The sequence below is a fragment of the Lepidochelys kempii genome, chromosome 8 (assembly GCF_965140285.1).
Source record: "Lepidochelys kempii isolate rLepKem1 chromosome 8, rLepKem1.hap1, whole genome shotgun sequence".
In the NCBI taxonomy this organism is placed as follows: domain Eukaryota; kingdom Metazoa; phylum Chordata; order Testudines; family Cheloniidae; genus Lepidochelys; species Lepidochelys kempii.
This window is the reverse complement of record NC_136387.1, coordinates 104,460,495-104,479,865: the sequence shown is the minus strand read 5'-3', so window position 1 is coordinate 104,479,865 and position 19,371 is coordinate 104,460,495. Positions and strand designations below refer to the sequence as shown.

General features: G+C 46.7%; 1 protein-coding gene across 2 annotated transcripts; it reads left to right on the top strand.

The window, feature by feature from the left end:
• Positions 1-77: 77 nt before the first annotated feature.
• MMACHC (metabolism of cobalamin associated C) lies at positions 78-18,884 on the top strand. 2 transcript variants are annotated; one of them, XM_073357884.2, is made up of 5 exons: positions 78-189; positions 9,941-10,135; positions 12,591-12,743; positions 13,498-13,795; positions 17,335-18,884. In XM_073357884.2, exons 1-5 carry the CDS (start codon positions 100-102, stop codon positions 17,427-17,429), a joined length of 831 nt encoding a protein of 276 aa, XP_073213985.1. In that variant the 5' UTR covers positions 78-99; the 3' UTR covers positions 17,430-18,884. The 2 variants fall into 2 exon arrangements, with proteins under 2 accessions (XP_073213985.1, XP_078710259.1); XM_078854133.1 differs by lacking the exon at positions 17,335-18,884 and having other exon boundaries at positions 13,498-14,455.
• The last annotated feature ends 487 nt before the right edge of the window (positions 18,885-19,371 follow it).

The following is a 19,371-nucleotide window of genomic DNA, read 5'->3' as shown; positions in this document are numbered from 1 at the left end:
GCAGCCGCGGCGCGGCGGGGAAGGACTTTCTTTCCCATGATTCTCCGCGCGCGCAGCCATGGCGGACGGGAGACTACATCTCCCGTGGTGCCCCGCGCGATGGGCAGCATGGAGCCCGGTGTGGCTGCGCTGGAGAGGCGGGTGCGCGGTTGCCTGTGCGACTTCGGCTTCGAGCTTTCTCCCTTCCAGGTATACGCCGCGTGGCGGGGGCGGGAGGCTGCTATGGCCACCAGGCTCCCTGGGTGGTGCCCACGTGGCCCGCACAGCCTCGTAGGCTGTGACATCCTGCAGTTGTCACCTTGACACCATATGGGCTCTGTGACGTCATGCAGTTGTCACCGTGACACCATATGGGCTCTGTGACATCATGCTGTTGTCACCGTGACACCATATGGGCTCTGTGACATCCTGCAGTTGTCACCGTGACGCCGTGTGGGCACCGCGGCATCCTGCAGTTGTCACCGTGACGCCGTGTGGGCACCGCGGCATCCTGCAGTTGTCACCGTGACGCCGTGTGGGCACCGCGGCATCCTGCAGTTGTCACCGTGACGCCGTGTGGGCACCGCGGCATCCTGCAGTTGTCACCGTGACGCCGTGTGGGCACCGCGGCATCCTGCAGTTGTCACCGTGACGCCGTGTGGGCACCGCGACATCCTGCAGTTGTCACCGTGACGCCGTGTGGGCACCGCGACATCCTGCAGTTGTCACCGTGACGCCGTGTGGGCACCGCGACGTCATGCAGTTGTCACCGTGACGCCGTGTGGGCACCGCGGCGTCATGCAGTTGTCACCGTGACGCCGTGTGGGCACCGCGGCGTCATGCAGTTGTCACCGTGACGCCGTGTGGGCACCGCGGCGTCATGCAGTTGTCACCATGACATTACATCTCCGCGTCAGCCACCTTGTGTGATGACAGGGGGCTGCCAGGCCGGTAGTCAACTCGGGCTCCTCCCTGGTGCTGCAGGCGCTTTCGGGTGAAGGGTCCCGGATGTATTCCAGACATGGTGGTATCATTGGCAGTTGCCATTGGGGAAAACGGTGGCTGTCCAGTGGATTTGGGGACAAGTGGGCCACAGGGATCCCACACATGTTTTCTCCCCCCGCAGGCTGTATTCTGAAGTATAGTATGTTGGTGACCGTTTATGGAAAGTACGTGGTCTAATTCCTTCTTCACTCAGGCCAGGTGCTGGAAAAGGTGGCATTGAAGTGATGAGCAAGAAGTGGTAGGCTCTCACCCAGAAATCTTTGTGTACTCCTGAGTCTGTAACTCTTCCTGAATTACATTTTGCTGGCCAGGACATCCAGACATGAACTGAGTTTGCCCCATATCTTGCTGCTTGTTATCCCTTCATTTATTCCCATTGATTATTTTCATCTCATTTCTGCTGTCACATTGTTTGGATCACCTGGGAAAATGAAGTGCCCAGTCTCCTTCAAAACTGGCATGAGTGCCTTTCTATAAAGGCCTGATCCTGTGAGAAGCTGGGTGCCTCTTGAAAGCTGTGTCAGTCCTTTGACTCCCAATGATATCAGTCCTAACATAGTGTAGTAGCAACCTGTCCCCTGGAGTATCTCTGAGAGCTCCAAAGTGTATTGCATCTCCATCCTTTCAGATTATTTCCAAAACTGCCATGTTGTTCTGCAGAGTGCATCATGGGACAGCATTTTATTTGTGGCAGTTGATACTGGTGGGCTTCTGAGAAAGGCCAAGTGTAATTTTTAAAATATGTGGGAGGAAACATTTCTCCATGTATGTTGTGAAATGCATAATCTTGTTGAAAATACAAGGAAAGAAACAGGGAAACTAGCAACTGAAACATTCAGAGAAGTTGGCTGGAGAACAGCAAGAGCAGGAGATAAATAGTGGAGGAAAGCATGAGAAAGGATTGCATGAATTCACAGATGAGCTGCACAAAATGATACTAAACAGATAATTGACTTCTGTTGAGATTAACATCAAGCTGTATTGTCTTGAAAGTTAAATATTGACAATAGTCAGGAAACTGACTACTGTAGAAGTAAAGTTTTTATTGTCCTGAGAATTGAATATTAACCCAGGCAAAGGTGAAACTAAGATTTGCCCCCACAGTCAGTGAATGTTGATCTTCACAGAGAGACAAAGTCCTTATGTGCCCAGGTACGTACATTCTGAAAGCCTTCATCAGAAATCTTCCCACTGAAACTGTGAATTTCTTAAATGAAGCTTTTTTGTAAACTAACATTTTTGGAGCAATGAAGTTAGGTGACTGACAAATAAGACTATTGTTGACTGCTGACAAACCAATCTGTTAGGAAAATCTTTAACTTGTAAATTGAGCTAGTAAGATGTGGGGATAAATGTGGAATGTCAGGACAGACAAGGTGGGTGCATAATATCTTTTATTAGTCCCACTGCTGTTGGTGAAAGAAACAAGTTCACTTCAGTTAAAATGCTACCAGGTGCAGTTCAACAGCTGAATGATTTACTGGCTAGGAGAGTGTTTCTGTCTTGCTATTTGCAGTGTTCTGTTCTTGCTAGGCAGTTTGGCCTCCTGGACTGAAAAAAGAATAGGAGGTAGGAACTCTTTAGATCTAATTTTGGTTCTTTTACTGATGTGGTCACATCACTTGACTTCCCCAGGCCTCAGTTTAACTGTGAAATGGGGATGATAATTGCTTCTCTTCCTGCGGTGGTGCAAGGATTAATGACTGTTTCTGTGCACTCAGAAGCATGTTGTAATGCATTGCATGAATGCTAGCGATTATACTTCCATTGGTTTTTCATGTTGCTTACTATTTAAGGCAGGGGTGGGCAAACTACAGCCTGGGAGTGTTTTAATCCGGCCCTTGAACTCCCGCCGGGGAGCAGGATTCAGGGCTTGCCCCGGTCCACACGGCTCCCAGAAGCAGTGGCGTGTCCCTCCTCCAGCTCCTACACATAGGGGCAGCCAAGGGGTTCTGCATGCTGCTCCTGCCCCAAGTGCAGCCCCCATAGCTCCCGTTGGCCGGGAACTGAGACCAATGGGAGCTGCAGGGGCGGCACCTGCGGACAAGGCAGCACACAGAGCCTCCTGGCCGCGGCTCTGTGTAGGAGCCAGAGGGGGAACATGCCGCTTCTTCTGGGAGCTGCTTGAGGTAAGCACTGCCCGGAGCCTGCACCCCTGACCCCCTCTTGAACCCCAACCCCCTGCCCCAACCCTGATCCTCCTCCTGCCCTCTAAAACCTCCCCGGAGCACCCTCCTGCACCCCCAACCCCTCCTCCCCACCCCTACCCCAGAGCCCGCACCCCCAGCCAGAGCCCTTACCCCCTTCTGTACTCCAACCCCCAATTTCTTGAGCATTCATGGCCTGCCATACAATTTCCATACCCAGATGTGGTCCTTGTACCAAAAAGTTTGCCCACCCCTGATTTAAGGGCACCTCCTGAAATGTGCTGAGTGCCTTTGAGGGGGCACTTCACGTCCTTAGCTTGCACTGGCTTCAGTAGGATGACTACACATGGACCCAGTCCCGCTTCCAGTAAAGCCAACGGAAAGAATCCTGCTGACTTCAGTGGGCACTGAAGCCTTTCTGTGGGGGTACTGATGGGGGCTCATATCTATGAAGAGACAGTAGATGGCGTTGCCTCACCAGGCTTTTAGCATTGAGTGGAAGAAATAGCTCTTCTCTTCTATCCCTGCAGCTAGAGTCAAAGGGACTGCTCCTGTAGATAAAGCTCATCATATGTTTGTAGGTCCTGGGCCTGACAGAATGCAGGAAATTGCACCTGGTGCTGTATATCACAATTTTTCTAGGGAACTTGGAGACCTTCCTTTGACAGAAAATAAATACATACCCATCCCTATCCCTACAGCCTTTTGCTTGGCACCTGCCCAGGAGTAATGATCTGCACATTGGAACCTACAGATGCCTACAGAGCAGTATACTGCATGGCTAATAATGCAGTTTTAATTTATTATTAATTATTATTTTATTATTGTAAAAACCCAAACATACAAGATGTCTATGTGTGGGTTGGTCCCCATTGCTCTTCCCTGGTGAAAAACCCCATGTAGTATTTAAAAAAGATAGTCCTCCAAAAAGGATATTAAGGGACAGTAAGAATGCATTCATCGTACCATGTTATTTCTATACAAGTCTTTAAACTGCGTCATGACTAATAACATGTGTAACCTCTTCTCAACACTGTAATAACGTGCAGACCAACTAATTATTTAAACCAGTGGTTCTCAACCGGGGTGACACATACCTCTGGGTTACGCAGAGGTCTTCTAGGGGGTGCATGAACTCATCCAGATACTTGTCTAGTTTTACAACAGGTGACATAAAAAGCACTAGCGAAGTCAGTACAAACTAAAATTTAATACAGACAATGACTTGTTTATACTGCTCTATATACTATACGCTGAAATGTAAGTACGATATTTATATTCCAATTGATTTTATAATTATATGGTAAAAATCAGAAAGTCAGCAATTTTTCAGTGATCGTGGTTGTGACACTTTTTGTATTGTAAATAGTTTTTAAGTGAGGTGAAACTTGGGGGTACGCAAGACAAATCAGACTCCTGAAAGGATACAGTAGTATGGAAGGACTGAGAGCCATTGATTTAAACAAAGGCCAAAACAAAACTGATCTCAGTTTTACTGGTGTCAGTCCAGAGTCCACTGAAATCAATAGCTACTCAGATCAGTGGTTTTCAACTTATTACACATTGTGGGTGGCATATGAGGTGGCATGGACCCTCACTGTGCGGGGCCGGCCAGTTGCCTGCCCTAAACCCGTGCCACGCAGCAGCCTTCCCTCCCCCAATGTTTTTAATTAGTTTCTAAAATATAAAACCGAAATATGGAACCACCTAGATATTTAAGGGCAATCTCCATTACCCATTACAAAATCAAATGTTAGAGACAAGGTGGGTGATGTAATACATTTTTGATTAGACCAGTTTCAGTTGGTGGAAGAGACAAGCTTTTGAGCTTCACAGAGCTCTTCTTCAGGTCTGGAAAAGATAACCAGGATGTCACTGCTAAATACAAGATGGGATGGATTGTTAAGCAAAAGGAGTTAAGGTATGTTGCAAGAAACCACTTAAAAGGAAGCTAGTGATTAACTCCTCTACAGCCCTAGGACAAAGGAGGGTTTGTAAGTTACAAATTGTAATGAGCCATAAAACCAGTGTTTCTGTTGAGACCATGATTTTTAGTGATTTATGAATTTAAGTTCCTAGGCTTGTCTTTTCAAGATGTGCAGGTTTCCTTTGAGGGGGCCTGAGGGGTCAAAGAGGAAATAATTGCTTTGTGAGTTGTGTTTACCCACAGATGCTATGGTGTGTTTCTTTTATCATTTTCCTGTGTGAGTTCATGAATTTGAGAGCAGAGGCCATGTGGGATGGGGGTGGGATCACATCGTCTTCCCCCTCTATCAGATTTGCTGTTTGGCTTCTATTGAGCATGCTCACATGGACTGAGCATGCTCAGTAATACTCCTGAAGCCAGCTGCCTTCACTCTGCCCCCCCCCCCCCCAACGCAGGAAGGGGTCAAGAGGTTATTGATTGTCTTGTTTCATCCACATAGTAGTTGTTGGGGGCATTTGATGCACTGGATGAGGTACACCACATGTAAGATAGAGATACGTAGGACGCGTAGATCTCGAGAGGTGTGTTATGGGGGGTATTGATCATCTGAGCAGTAGAGATCTATCTGCAGGTTTTGCATCTGTCTCCGGGTCTGGTGCCTATGCTGCTTTGAGTTGGTGTGTCCTGGTCTCTCTGACTCTGGTCTCATGACTCCTTACAACAATCTGTAATTTACCAATCCTCCTTTGTCCTGTAACTGCAGGGTGTTTATTGCCCACTTTCTTTTAGGTAGTTTCTTGCAATATGTGTTAACCCCTTATGCTTAACAGTCTATCCCTCCTTGTATTTAGTTGTGACACCCTGGCTTCCTTTTCCAGACCTGCAAAAAGCTCTGTGAAACTTTCCACTAAGGGCATGGCTCCACCTGCAGATGTAGAGCACTGGGAGTTAAACCAGCCTTCGGAGACCGTAGCAGGGAAAACACTGCTGCGTGTTTAACCTGTCAGCTGCAAGCGGGCTGGCATGGCCACATGAGCAGCTCTTGCAACGCCACAAAGAGCAGTGCATTGTGGTAGCTATCCCACAAGTGCAAGTGGCTGCAGCGTGCTTTTCAAGGGGGGGGGTGTGGAGTGTGACAGGGAGTGTATTGTGTGTATGTGGGGGGAGAGACAGTGTGTTTTGGGGTGGTAGAGAGGGTGTCAGCATGCTGTCTGGTAAGTTCAGACAGCAGTAGACCTCCCTCGCCCCCCCCCCAACTCTCTCACACACACTCACAACAGCAGCATTCTACAGTAATGGCTTGCTTTGTCCCGGAGCAGATAAGCAGCCGGCTGTCAGAAACGGAGCTTTGAAAGGGGATATCTGCATACCTGCAGCCAAGTTCAAAACAATGACAAGTGTGGCCACTTGACTTCAGGCGATTATGGGACGTTTCCAGAGGCCGATCACAGCGCAGTAATGCAACACGTCGTCCACATGCCACCCGGGCGTTTCAGCCGGGGCGCAGCAAGCTTTATGCTTCTCGTGCAGGAGCGCTCCAGCTGAAGAGTCCAGGCGCTCTGTGTGCCTTGCCAGTGTGGACACCTCAGGAGTTAGGGCACCCGGGGCTGATTTAATGTGCTCTAACTTGCAAGTGTAGCCAAGCCCTAACAGAAATTGGTCCAGCAAAAAATATTATCTCACTTACCTTGTCTTGTTCATATCCTGGGACCAGCATGGCTACCACAACATTGCAAACATACATCAAATATTGATTATTTCAACCAGCCCAGATAGATGTTGGATCAATAGAAAAAGAACTACTGGGATGTTAATCACCCTTATTCTGCTTGTTTTTAATTGTTTAATTATAATTGTTAAAATTAAAGCATAATTTTTCTTTTGGATCTGACAATATCCTGAGAGCACCATACAGGATTATAATCTCAGCTATGATCTGGTATAATAGAGGAAGCAAAAACTTTTTTTGGACTGTTTCTAGTAGGCTATGTTAATTCTGGAACAATAAGAGCTTTATATATAGCAAATGAAATATTGATGCCTTTCCTAGCTAATCTCGGGATACAATCCTGGTCTGATGGCCAAAAGGTCTTGTTAGAAGTGATTCTTCTAGCATTTGGAGCAGGATCTGATACCTTCCCACTTCCACAGAAAGACAAAGCAGAGTGAATGGAAGAAACAGGGAACAAAAAGGGCTCTAACTACCGAACGAAAGAATGGTACCATTGTGGCTCCTTTAAGATACAATTCTCATTATTTCTAGTGGCATCTTATTTCCTGATCTCAGCTGCAAAATCAACAACCTTTAGATTCAAATATTTCAGTTGATTTTTCTGAAGTCTCAGTTCAGCATCTTAAAATGACCCAATTTCAGATTAAACAGTGGGGCTGACCTTGTAAGGATGATGATTTACTGTAAATTTCATTTTCTTTCTCTGTCCTGATCCTGTGTGGTGCTGGGTACCTCCTGCTCTCATTAGAGTCACTTTCACATTGATTTCACTCGTATTCAAAGCTTCTCAGCACCTTGCAGTTTCAGGCCCTTAGAGAAATATTAATTTCTAAAACCTCTACACTCCTTTTTAAATATCAGCCATGGCGTTTGACCTCCCAAGGGACAAAACTGCAAGAAACTAATAGAGTCACAGGGTCCTATACACAAGAATAAACTTGCTATGTGTAATCAGGTTGTGTAACATGCTGTTTGTGTATTATGCTAGGATTTTTAGAGTTATTACCTGGCTGTGCTTAGCACTCCTGGGGCTGAGTCTCTGTTCTCCTGCTCATATCTCCCTGCCTTCTTGGCTTGATCTGCCCCCTAACTTCTAATACTGTCAACTGGGCTGCATTATGACCCATCCAGCCATGAAAGTAACTCTTGAAATCTTGGGAGCATCATAATATGTGATGCACCTAATGTTCCGCTGAGGGATTATTGTGCTCTTGGGAGCATCATGTCATTTACCTTCACAAATAAATGTTTATGCCTGGAGAAGTAAAGCATGTGGCCCGTCATGCGATTGAACAGAAGTATCCATTTCTTTCCAGCAGCCTGTCATGGCCCTTATGACATCACAAGGGGCAGGGCGGCTGTGAGTGAGCATGCTTATTTGATCCTTGGGGAAAAAACACAACAATACCCAAATGGCCACCCCCTCAACAAAAGGGATGGGCCACAAAAAACAAGGATCAACCAAACAATGGGGGACAAATAACAAAACCCAAAAGAAAACAAAAAACTCCAATCAGGAACAGGAGTGAGATCACTGGGTCAAAATAAAGGATCCAACGGGGACACCAGTCCAAGAATCCCAGATAGTGGTGCTCACTATTGCTTCAAGAGAGAATTGAGAGAGACAGTGGAGTCCACTCCGAACAAATTCTGTCCCGGTATGTGAATGGCGAAGTGCTGGGAGATATGCTCCACAGTCACTGACAACACCCCCATCCAGCCTCCCACTGTGTTAGCGAGAATGATGTCAGAGAAGCATGTCTCATTATTTGTAGTAAACTGGCTGGAGGCAGAAATGGGTTGTGAATTCTGCAGCTCAGTGCTGTAATTTGTAATAATCTGTATTTCCATGTAAAATGGCACCACATCCAGTTGCTGTTAAAGACCCATTGATGTCTCAAGTTATTTTTTGAGATGATTCTGCTTTTCTGTGATACAGTTTGTTTGTTTTTCCTTTCTCACTTTGTTATTAGGAGGGACATTGGCACACAGGATCTTCATCCTTAAAGAGTTCAGTGACTCATGCTGCTTCTGTGACATCATAGTTTTTGCTATGAAAGTGATTGTCACGAGAAACAGAGGATTGAGATTTCAGAGGGAAAGTTTGGGCTAAAGCTCAGGGCTCCTGGGTGCTATCCCCCTGTATTTTATTAAATACAGAAAGTAGGATTTAAGTGGTTCCAAGAAGTAACAGACAGAACAAAGTGAATTACCAAGCAAAATAAAATAAAACCCCAAGTCTATGTCTAATAAAACTGAATACAGACAAAACCTCACCAGTTCCAGTAAGCTTCCTTTTACAGACTAATCTCTTTCTAGTCCGGGTGCAGCAATCACTCACACCCCTGTAGTTACTGTCCTTTGTTCTAATTTCTTTCAGGTATCTTTGCGGGTGGAGAGGCTATCTCCTTAGTCAGCTGAAGACCAAATGGAGGGGTCTCCCACGGGCTTAAATAGACTCTCTCTTGTGAGTGGAGACCCCCTCCTCTCGCCTATGCACAGTCCAGCTCCAAGATGGAGTTCTGTAGTCACCTGGGCAAGTCACATGTCCATGCATGACTCAGTTTTTACAGGCAGAAGCCATTGCCCACGTGGTATCTTGAATGTCTCTGGGAAGACTTCTTATGTAGATTGGAGCCTTCCAAGATGCGTTGTTCGTTAAGTGCTTCTTGATTGGGCACTTAACTTTGCAAATTCCTTTCTCCAGGAACTGACCAAATGCTCTACTAAGGTTATTTAGAAATCAAGCCAGTACATGGCCAATATTCATAACTTCAAATACAAAAATGATACATGCATACAAATAGGATTAATAGATTCAGTAGGTCATAACCTTTACATAGATACGTTACGTGACATCTACAGCATAGAACATATTCCAGTTATGTCGTATATCCATAAGCATATTTCCATAAAGCCTTATGGGGGGCACCATCACAGAGGTGACCATAAATCCCAACATGAAATGCTCCCTCGTGATTTGAATGGAAGGCAGTGCATTTTGGGATCTGTAGCCTGGGCAGGCTGCACATCTGTATTACGTATGAAGATAGCTGCAGTCTCTTTCATGTTTTGAAATTCTGCGCAGCCCTGGTAGGACAAAATCTAGGTGTCTTGGTTCTAATGGATGTTTGTCTTTATTTGCTGAAGGTTGGGTGGTACAATGCTGTTCTTCAGCCGTCCTTTCACCTCCAGTACTCCGAGGGCGCACTGGCATTCGTTGTCCTCAGCACCCCCTTGATGTTTGACAAAGCCTTTAAACCCTTTGTGAACAAACAGCTGCTGAAAAAAATCAATGACCCAGTGGATCAATGCGTTTCTTATCATCTGTCACTTGTGAAGGAGGTAAGAACCTTTGAAAACAGTGTCTTCTTGCTAATGAGAGTATGGCCTAGTGGCTAGAATGGGAGACTGGGAGTCAGAACCCTTGGGTTTATTTCTGTTTCTGGCTGTGTTTGTGACCTTGGGAAGTCACTTATCTTCTCTGTGCCTCAGTTTCTCAATCTGTAAAATGGCAATAATGATATTGACCTATTTTATGGGCAGAGAGTTTGTGACTGAGGTTTTTTTTTAAGTGCTTTGGGATCCTCAGATGAAAGATGGGAACTGCACAGTATTATTCATGCTGCCAGGCTCACGATAAGAGTACCCAAAAGGGTGTCAACTTCCTTTTCTCTCTTACGCAGCCTCTTTTATCGTTACATCCTTGGTGTGGGCATGGATTAAAAACACAAAGCTGTTGTTGGATGGGTTCACGGGTTGGGGTGATGGTGTTCACCAGGTCATACAGAAGGTCAACCTGGGTCTACCCCACCATAAGGAGAATGGACCTGAAGGAGTTGTGAGTGAAAGCGTCAAAAAACTCAAGGCAGGAGTCAGACATCTGAGAGAGGAAGATATGGCTGACAACTGACACAAGCCTCAATCTGTGCTTTGGCAGAGGCTGCACCTCAGTGCTGGAGCTGAGTCGTGGGGCTGGATGTCCTTTTCCTTGTGGTACCGGAATCCAACAGGACATCTGGGGCCTGATCCAAAGCCCAGTGAAGTCATTGGAAGTCTTTCCAATGACCAGAGGCGGATTAAGGTTTCCTGGGGCCCTGGGCCAAAGGAAGTGGGGTCCCCTCCCGACCCCTTCCTCCTGCGGCCCCACCCACAGCCCCACCCTTTTCTGCTCCTTCCCCAGGGCCTGCCCCTGTTCCACCCTCCGCCACCTCCCCCAAACACAGGCCCCGTCTGTCCAGTGGCTAATCCACCACTGAATCTGCCACTGACTGCACTGAACTTTAGAACAGTCCCTTAGAGGAGATCGTCCTGCTGAACATATCCTGCAAGTATGTATATAAATAAATACCTCAGTAACTACAGAAGGGAGCTTGCTGACAGAGAGGTCCTCAGAGCCTTTATTTCTACTTCTATAACCACTGCAAACCTGGACTGAGACACTGTAAATCCTCAAAACTGCATAGGAGTTTTTGGTATTGGTGATACCCCACATTATGACTTTAGAGATCATGGAGTGCCAGAAGATTTCAGGATGGAGACTTACAAAAAAAATTAAAACTTTCCCACTGAATATCTCCATTAATCCGACTGCATTGGCTATTCACCAGTATCTTTAAATGTAATTCAGTAATACAGTGCTGGAAGACTGCAAGACTCACTATGTAATCCTTGTGTCCCCTTAATCCTCCATTTCTGGGTGGCTAGCATCTCCCCTGCAGGAGCTGACTTCCTTTCAGGTGAGCCCAGGGATTTAGGTTGCAGTTCTTCCTGCAGTTCACTGTGATCACCTTAGCAAGTTTGACTTTAGTCCAGCACCTGCAGACCTGAGGGCAATGACAGTATTAATCAGTGACCAGCCAGCCTCAATAAAGCACAGTATTTGATCAGAACAAAAGCATTACTGAAAAAAAATATGATAGAACAAATGGCTTAACCCACATGCTTACCAGGTATCTCCACATAAGACCTTGGTGGATTTCAAAGTACTTAGTTTAAACCTTTCTGCAGGATCTGCCCTTTGTCACATGTCAGTTCTTGGACGTAGTCAGTGTGACCCCTCAGGTTGGTCACATCATACAATTCTCATTTCTTTGTTTTCTAGCTGCCTTCAATCAGTTAAACCAGGATATGCCATTCCCCGGGGGGTGGGGCCTCTCTAGATTTGTTTCCCTGTCCAAGGATTTGCATTAATTATCCTCCAGTGATTTGAGTTCCAGTAGGAAACGCCTGCAATTCCCCCAGCCCAGACAGGTACATCTTTATAAAGCTGATACAGTCTTTGAGTATTCTGATTCTATAGCTCAGTTCACAGGTTGATAGTTCATTTGTGATTATGTGATGTCCCTCCACTGCATTGCTTGTCCTGTTTTAAAGAAGACATTAATCCCATTGTGCTGGCAGGTTACAATACAAGGTCAGAGGGGAAACTGAGACATAGATATGTTTTCATAAAAACAAATCGGAAGTTTCCCAGTTCTTCAGTGTCCACTAGATGTACTGAGTTCTATCTTGGGAAAGGAAGAGAGAAGGGACATGCCAAAAAACTCCCTTATAAAGGGAATGAAACTCATTAATAATGCACCTTTCACTGTAGGGTCAAGGCGCTTAGTATCTGGAAATGCAGGATCACTCAGAAGTCATATACAGAACAGCGTGTGATCCTGCAAGCCTATTGGTTAGAAAGGGGGAGTTCAGTAGCCAGGTGAGGGAGGGAGCTTCAAACCCATTCCACGAATTTCCAGTGTGCCTCTAGCCAACACTTTTCAGTCATTCTGAGCTGATACTTTTCTTCCTCCAGAGTCTCCCTGACCAGAGAGTGGACATCATCTATGATTATGAGATCCTGCCAAACCGGAAGCCCAAGTTTCTGGCCCAGACAGCGGCCCATGTGGCTGGAGCAGCATATTACTACCAGAGGAAGGATGTGAGGTGTGATCCCTGGGGAGAAAAGGTAAGCTATGAATCATAGCCCAAGAGTCCCTTGGGAGCACCTGAATGTAAAACTTTTGTTGACTCACTGATTCCTTCCTCAAGGAACTCATGAGGCATAAATGTGATAGTTATTTGAAGTGTGTCTGCCAAGGAGTCGGGAATTCTTTGGAGTGGTACAATGGGCATAACTAGGTGAAGAGCGATGAAATTGAGCAGAGGAAAATGGAGGCTAAATAGGAGGGGAAATGTCCTGATCAATGAGATTTATTACCTTCTAAGGGAAGAGGTGGAAGACCAATTGCCTGGGACATCTAAATCTAGCCTAGACAAAAGCAGAGGCAAATGTAGCATAGGAAAAATCCTGGCTGAGGATAGGCAAAATGTGCTAGAGAACCAAATAGGCCTTTTCTATGTCTCTGTGCCAAATCCTGCGATCCTTACTCAGGCAAAACTTGCGCTGTGTTCAATTTTTATTTTGGAATTTTAACAAGAGGCTCCCGAGATCCACCTTCCAGCACATCTATTTGGGGGTGTGAGGGAGAGGGGTGCGTGCACATGCAGGTGTGTGAACCAAGTAAAGGGAATCAAATGTAATAATGCTTCAGAGTATAAGGTTAGGAGGGAATTCCTCTTTCTTCTCATACAGTACAGCATCACTTGGCCATGTGCGTTAGAGGTTCTCTCGAAGTCCCAGAGACTAGGCACTGCTTGAGACAAGGCCAACCCTTAGATCTAGAACAGCACGTCTCATACCATTTCTTTCTTCTTTTCAGAAGATCTATGGTGTTTGTATCCATCCCCGGTATGGAGGCTGGTTTGCTATCCGAGGTCTCCTCATATTCCCAGATGTTCAGGTGCCATTCCTGGAGCAGGTTGCTCCTGTGGATTGTGTGACCTCGGAGGAGAAGCGGATAGAGCTGCTGGAGAAATTCAATTTCCACTGGCGGGACTGGAGCTATAGGGACATCATTGAAGTGAAGGAACGGTACTCGGAGGAGCAGAAAGCCTACTTTGGAGCTCCTCCAGCAGAGAGATTCAAACTGCTAGAGCTGCAAGGACTTCTCCAGAGAAGTACGTTTTACTGACTAACACGGTTCCAAGTGTGGGGCAGGGAATGAACAGAGTGCAGCTCACAGACGCCCTCATCCTCCATGGCAGTTATGAAGAAGTGCGTGACGGTTCAGAGTTGGAAGATCCCATGTGAATCAGTACTGGGTTTACAATGGCACCATGGTGCTGGGCCCCCGCTCAAAAGGGGCCCCGGCCTGGCACAGCCCGCTCCATGGGCACTGCGCCCGGAGTATCTGGCTCCTCTCTACATCTCCCCTCCCCCCAGCTTCTCCTCTTACCGCTCGCTCCTCTCAGCCAGCTGAGGGTTCCCCTCTGCCCCCGTCACCAGCAGGCTGCCACCAGCAGAGCCAGGGGCAGAGAGGAGCCCTCAGCTGCTGCCGCTCTGGCTGGACCAGTGACCAACCGCTTCAGACTCCGCGAGGCTGGGGCCCGCCTCTCCCTGCCACTCTGTGGTAGCGACAGGCGTGGGAAGTTGGAGGCTGCTTCTCCCCCCCGCCCATGCAAGGAAACGCCTCCTCCACCACGAGCACCATCAGTGCCAGGCTGGTAGGGTTGGGTGGGACCCCGGGGGACAGGGCCACTCTGTGCTCCTGAGCTTCAGTGGTCTTGCCCCCTTGCATTGTGCTGGGAGGGGAGGATCCCTGCTCTGCACTGGCTCAGCAGGGTCTTGGGGGCAGGGTGTGGAGGAGTGGGTCTGTGGGGGGGATACTGGGATGTGAGGGGGTGGGAGGTGCTGGGCAGTGGGGGAGTTTTGTGTATTTTGGGGTGCTAGGCAGTGGGGATGTGTTGGGGGTGTGTTGTGGTGGGGCTGTGGGGAAGGGTGCTGGGCAGTGGGAGTGATGTGCGTGTTGGGGTGCTGGGCAGTTGTGGTCGGGCTGATGGCGGGGGGGTGCTGAGCAGAGGTGGTGTTCAGGATACTGTGCCTTTGTGTGTGTGAGGGTGCTGGGCATAGAGGGTCCAAGGGGTGCTGGGGGGGGGGCTGCATGGCGTTGCATGGACCCACCTCCACAGGGAAGGGGCACACTGGCAGCACACGGCTGGGAGGGCCAGTGTGCGTCTGGTGACTGCCAGTTTGTAAACAGTGCCCGAGCACTGTGCGGAGCAGGGCTGCCCCTGCCGTGCCATGCCCCATTGCCCCTGGCTCCAAGGACTGACCTCCCTTTGCCATGTTCCATTGTTCCCAGAGGGGCCCACAAATGTTTGGAGCTGGGCCCGTAAAAAGTTAATCTGGCCTGCATGCTCCATCTCAATCTAGAAGCCTGCCTCTTGGATCAAGATGGAGTATTGCATGCTGGGGTTTATGGTTTGGCCCCATCTTATAGAGGAAGGTGGCTGCAGTCTGCTCCATGTTATAGCTAATTAGGAATGGATTCCTCTGGCTCCTGCTAAGTTACCATTTGCCCTTCAACTGGGCAAAGTTCAGGCGCCCGTGAGGCTGGGAAATCCAGGCTGCTCTTTAGAAGTACTGATTATTTGTGTTCTAATAGGACTTATTTTTTTAAAAAGCTTAGTTATTTTTATTCTATTTAATAATAAGGATTTACTGAATTGTCTACAATTGAATTGTGAAATGACTTGCTTCTTTGTACGACCTCAGAGGGCAGACTTTTTCAAACATCTCTAGCACCTTTTATTCTGTGATACACTCTCTCAGGAGAGTGAATGTTTTAAACGGCGCTGTCACTTTCAAATCTAGTCTTTTTCACTCAGACTAGGAAAAGGAGCTGGTTTAACTTGATTGGAAACCCCTCTTACTACCACCACCACCACCCTAAAATCACAAACAGACAAAACACGTAACACAGATGTGGACACAGTTCAACACATTTAGTTCAATTTTAGGATCCTGCTTCAGCTGTAACTTCACATGGTGAAATGATGCCAACGCAGTTGCACTATATCTATGCAGGTGCAGAGTGGGCTTTTCAATCAAGTTAAGCTAGCTCGGTTAGGGGAAAAAAGCCAAACTTTTTTCTTCTGGTCCTAGACAATGCCTGAGTTGAAGGTTTTCAAGTACTTCCCTTGCCACAGCCACATTGTGTGTGTGTGGGGGGGACTCAATACGAAAATGGGAAAGCTTCCTAATTGAATGAGTAGAGGGATAGCCTCAAAGCTGACCATACATGAAATGCTGCCAAATGTAAACAGGCTGAAAAAAGAGAGAGACTTCGATTTTCTCTGATCTGCTAGTGATCATAGGTGTTACTTACATCACTGGGTAAGATATCTTCAGATGGACTGTGTCTTTTTACATTCACTGAGCTCAAAGGAACACTGGAAGTCAGTGATTAATTTATTTAGAAGCTGTTTGTGAGGTCAGAACCTTGTATAATAAGATGACAATTAATGGTGCAATTTGAAAGACTGCTTACTACTTGGGCTCAATCCTGCAAGGTGCTGAGCACCTTCTCTTTTTCTTGACATCAGCAGGAATGTGGAGGCTGTTCTGCACCTTGTTTGTAATTTGTGTTACAGTTCTGCATTGTTTGTTGTTTGGTACCCAGACCCTAAGCTGTCCTTCAGTAAAAGACTTTGCCATAGATCAAAATGAGTTTTGCTCTAAATAGAGCAGTCAGTGTGCTCACAAGCTGGGTTGCCTGGTTCAAAAAAATCCTCTGTCTTTGCAGCTCATCCTGCTTCTTTGTTACTCTTTTTCCTGAGACCCTCCCCCTGCCAGGTCATGCACAGCTGATATTATTTAATGTGTTCTGTCAGGGTCTGTGCTCAGCCTAGGTCCTCTCACAGCAGGGCTACAAGCTTCAGTGCCTTTCTGCCCTTCTTCACACAGCCGAGCAGAGTTGGAGCATTCCAGTTCCCAACAGCAAACTATGGGGTTGGGAGACAGGGATTCCCAAATTCTAATCCTAGCTCTGCCATCAGCTCCTCTGCACACCTTCAGACTTTACCTTCCTGTACCTGAATTCCCCAGCTATAAATTTCGGAAATATCCCAAGCCCTTCCAAAGGTGAGCGATAATCTTCACCAGCGAAGATTAGCGCTAGTTGTTGAAATGGTGCTAACCTTATTTCAAGGTAACATTTGATACAGTAATATACTGAGGCACATAGCTTAGCAGTGCCTTTACGAGGATACTGTTATGATAATTTGCTTTATGGGCTTTTATTACAACACTAATTTCTATGAAGTTTATAGGCAAGATTGGAATTGCACGTAACAAGTTCTCAGGCAGTTTTTTGCATACTCAGCTTAGGCTGAGATTGCGTAAACTATCGTTTGCCTTGTCTTCTGCCTTGGACCCTTCATTACTTTAGCTTTCTACAAGAAAAACAAGGACTGTAGTTGATTGTTACAAAGTAATTGTGGATATACTTTCTGGTGAGCTTCAGAAAACACTAGAAGCAGCTTGGAATCATTCTGCATATTTGGGGTTATTGTTATATTAATATATTTGCCTATGTCAGAGAACAATTTGGCTATGACTAATCATTGTGTGGTTGTGGGATTATGAGTATTTAAATTCTAAATTTCTGACTTCAGAATTACTTATGGTTGAACTGTTACATTTCATTTGTTGATAGGAATACAACTGACTTGGAATATAATAATGGCTCATATTAAAGGAACCACATTAGTATGCAGACCATCCTTCCAGAATAATATAGAATGGAATTAGATACCACTTTGTGATCAAACTTTGGTTTATTGTTTGAGTTGTTACCCGTTTGCCCATGTTGAACTCTTTGTGTTGAAATTAATTCAATAAATAGGAATGCTGCTATATTCATCGGTATTTTACTTTTTTAACTTATTTACCTCTATATTTTATTTTGGTTAATGAAACTTAGAAATGTCTAAATAGTCGTGAGTACTGAGTGTACTTTTGCGTAAGCAACATGCTACTCACTGAATTTTTTGGGGAGCTTGAGATGCTTAACCAAGAACTAACCTTTGTGTTTTTGACACTCTGAAAATATTTACACCCCTTAGACGTAGAAGAAAACCGTTTCTGAATGTGAGAGAAAGTAGGAGTTGGGATGCAGGCAAGGTATGACAACAGGCACAGTCAGAGTTTTTTAAAAAAACAAAGTTTGTTCGGGGTATGGCGAGGTGGAGTGGCCTCCCTCTGAACCTGAGGGAGCACTACACTCCCCTGGTGGGCAGAGCCAGCCCAGCCCCACCTCCCATCAGAAGCAAAGGGGCGTGACAGGAACTATAAAAGGCGGGCCCTGCGGCTCTGTTGGGCTGGAGCCACTGGAGGAGGCAAATGCCTCCTGCCCACTGCTGGGGCTGGAGCCTGAGGAGGACCCCTGCTGCGCTGAGGACCTACATGAGTTGCCAGAGCCACCAGGTGACCAGGGCACTGAAGAGCTCCCAGGACTGCCAATAGCAGAGTACCCCATGGAGATGGAAGATGACCCCGAGCCACAGATATACCACAAGGGGAGAGTAGGAAGGTGCCCAGGGACACCAGACTGTAGTTTCGTTGTGTTGTTGCCTGAACCCCAATCAATGTTTTGGACGGATCCCCGCTGGTCCAGTGGGGCAGAATACACCGTCACTGTTGGGGTCCTGGGCTGGGACCTGGTGGAGTAGGGTGGACCCTGGTCCCCCTGCCCCTGCTCCCCCCCCCCCCAACTGGTGGCTACCGCCCCCCACCTTAGGCCAAGAGGCCTGCGTTTGTCTGCCATCTGCCTGATTTAAGATGACAGGTGAGAGACTGTTTGGTGCTCCACCCTGCCTGAGGGCCTGAGCCCTGTGGACTGTTTGTTTGCTGGCTGCCTTAGCCCGGAGGCCTAGGCAAAAGCCTGCTCTGCGCTCTGCCTGCCAGAGGGCCAGAGCCGTAGACTGTTTGTTTGCCAGACACAGTGACACAGAGTGGCCTCCCTCTGAACTTGAGCCTGAGGGACCACTACAAGGGCTAAATCTACTTTATTTGTGAGTACCTTACCAGATCACTTGTATAACAAGAAACTAAAATGTCAGTGAGTACCACAGGAGGATTTAATTTTTTTTGGTCCTGTAATAATTTAGAGTTGTTAATAATCCATGAAAGCCTCTAGTAAGTACCCAGCAAGATATCATCGATAGTTGGTAACTTTTCTTCAGTAGCTCAGCTGTAATACTGGAGTCCTGCAGATCTGATCAATAATTATTGGAATTCTAATTTGCTGAAGCTATTCCTGTTCATCTTTGTTATATTTGTCCTGATGCTTTGATTACAGCATAGGAATAAATCCTTAGAAGTGCTGAGCACCTAGAACTCCCTTTGATTTAAGTAGGATTGGTAAATGCTCTCCATCTTTCAGGAATTGTCCCTTCAATGTTGAGCGTATCAAAAACCTGACTAGGAGAGCTGCATCAGAGTGCATGCTCCTTGTGCTTGTGGCACTCATCCAATTCCATGGAGCTCTAGAGGAGAGTGACAGCTTTGTAATCATGAATTACTCAGTCCAACTCTGGATGACTTCAAAGGGAATTGGATTGTATCTTTTATGCCTTTTAGTAACCAATTTATGGAGCATCACTGTTGTAGGTGGTCACTTTCCCTTCCTGCTAGATGGGGGTACAACACCAAGACAGTCTTACAGAAGTAAATAAAAGTTCAATATATATAT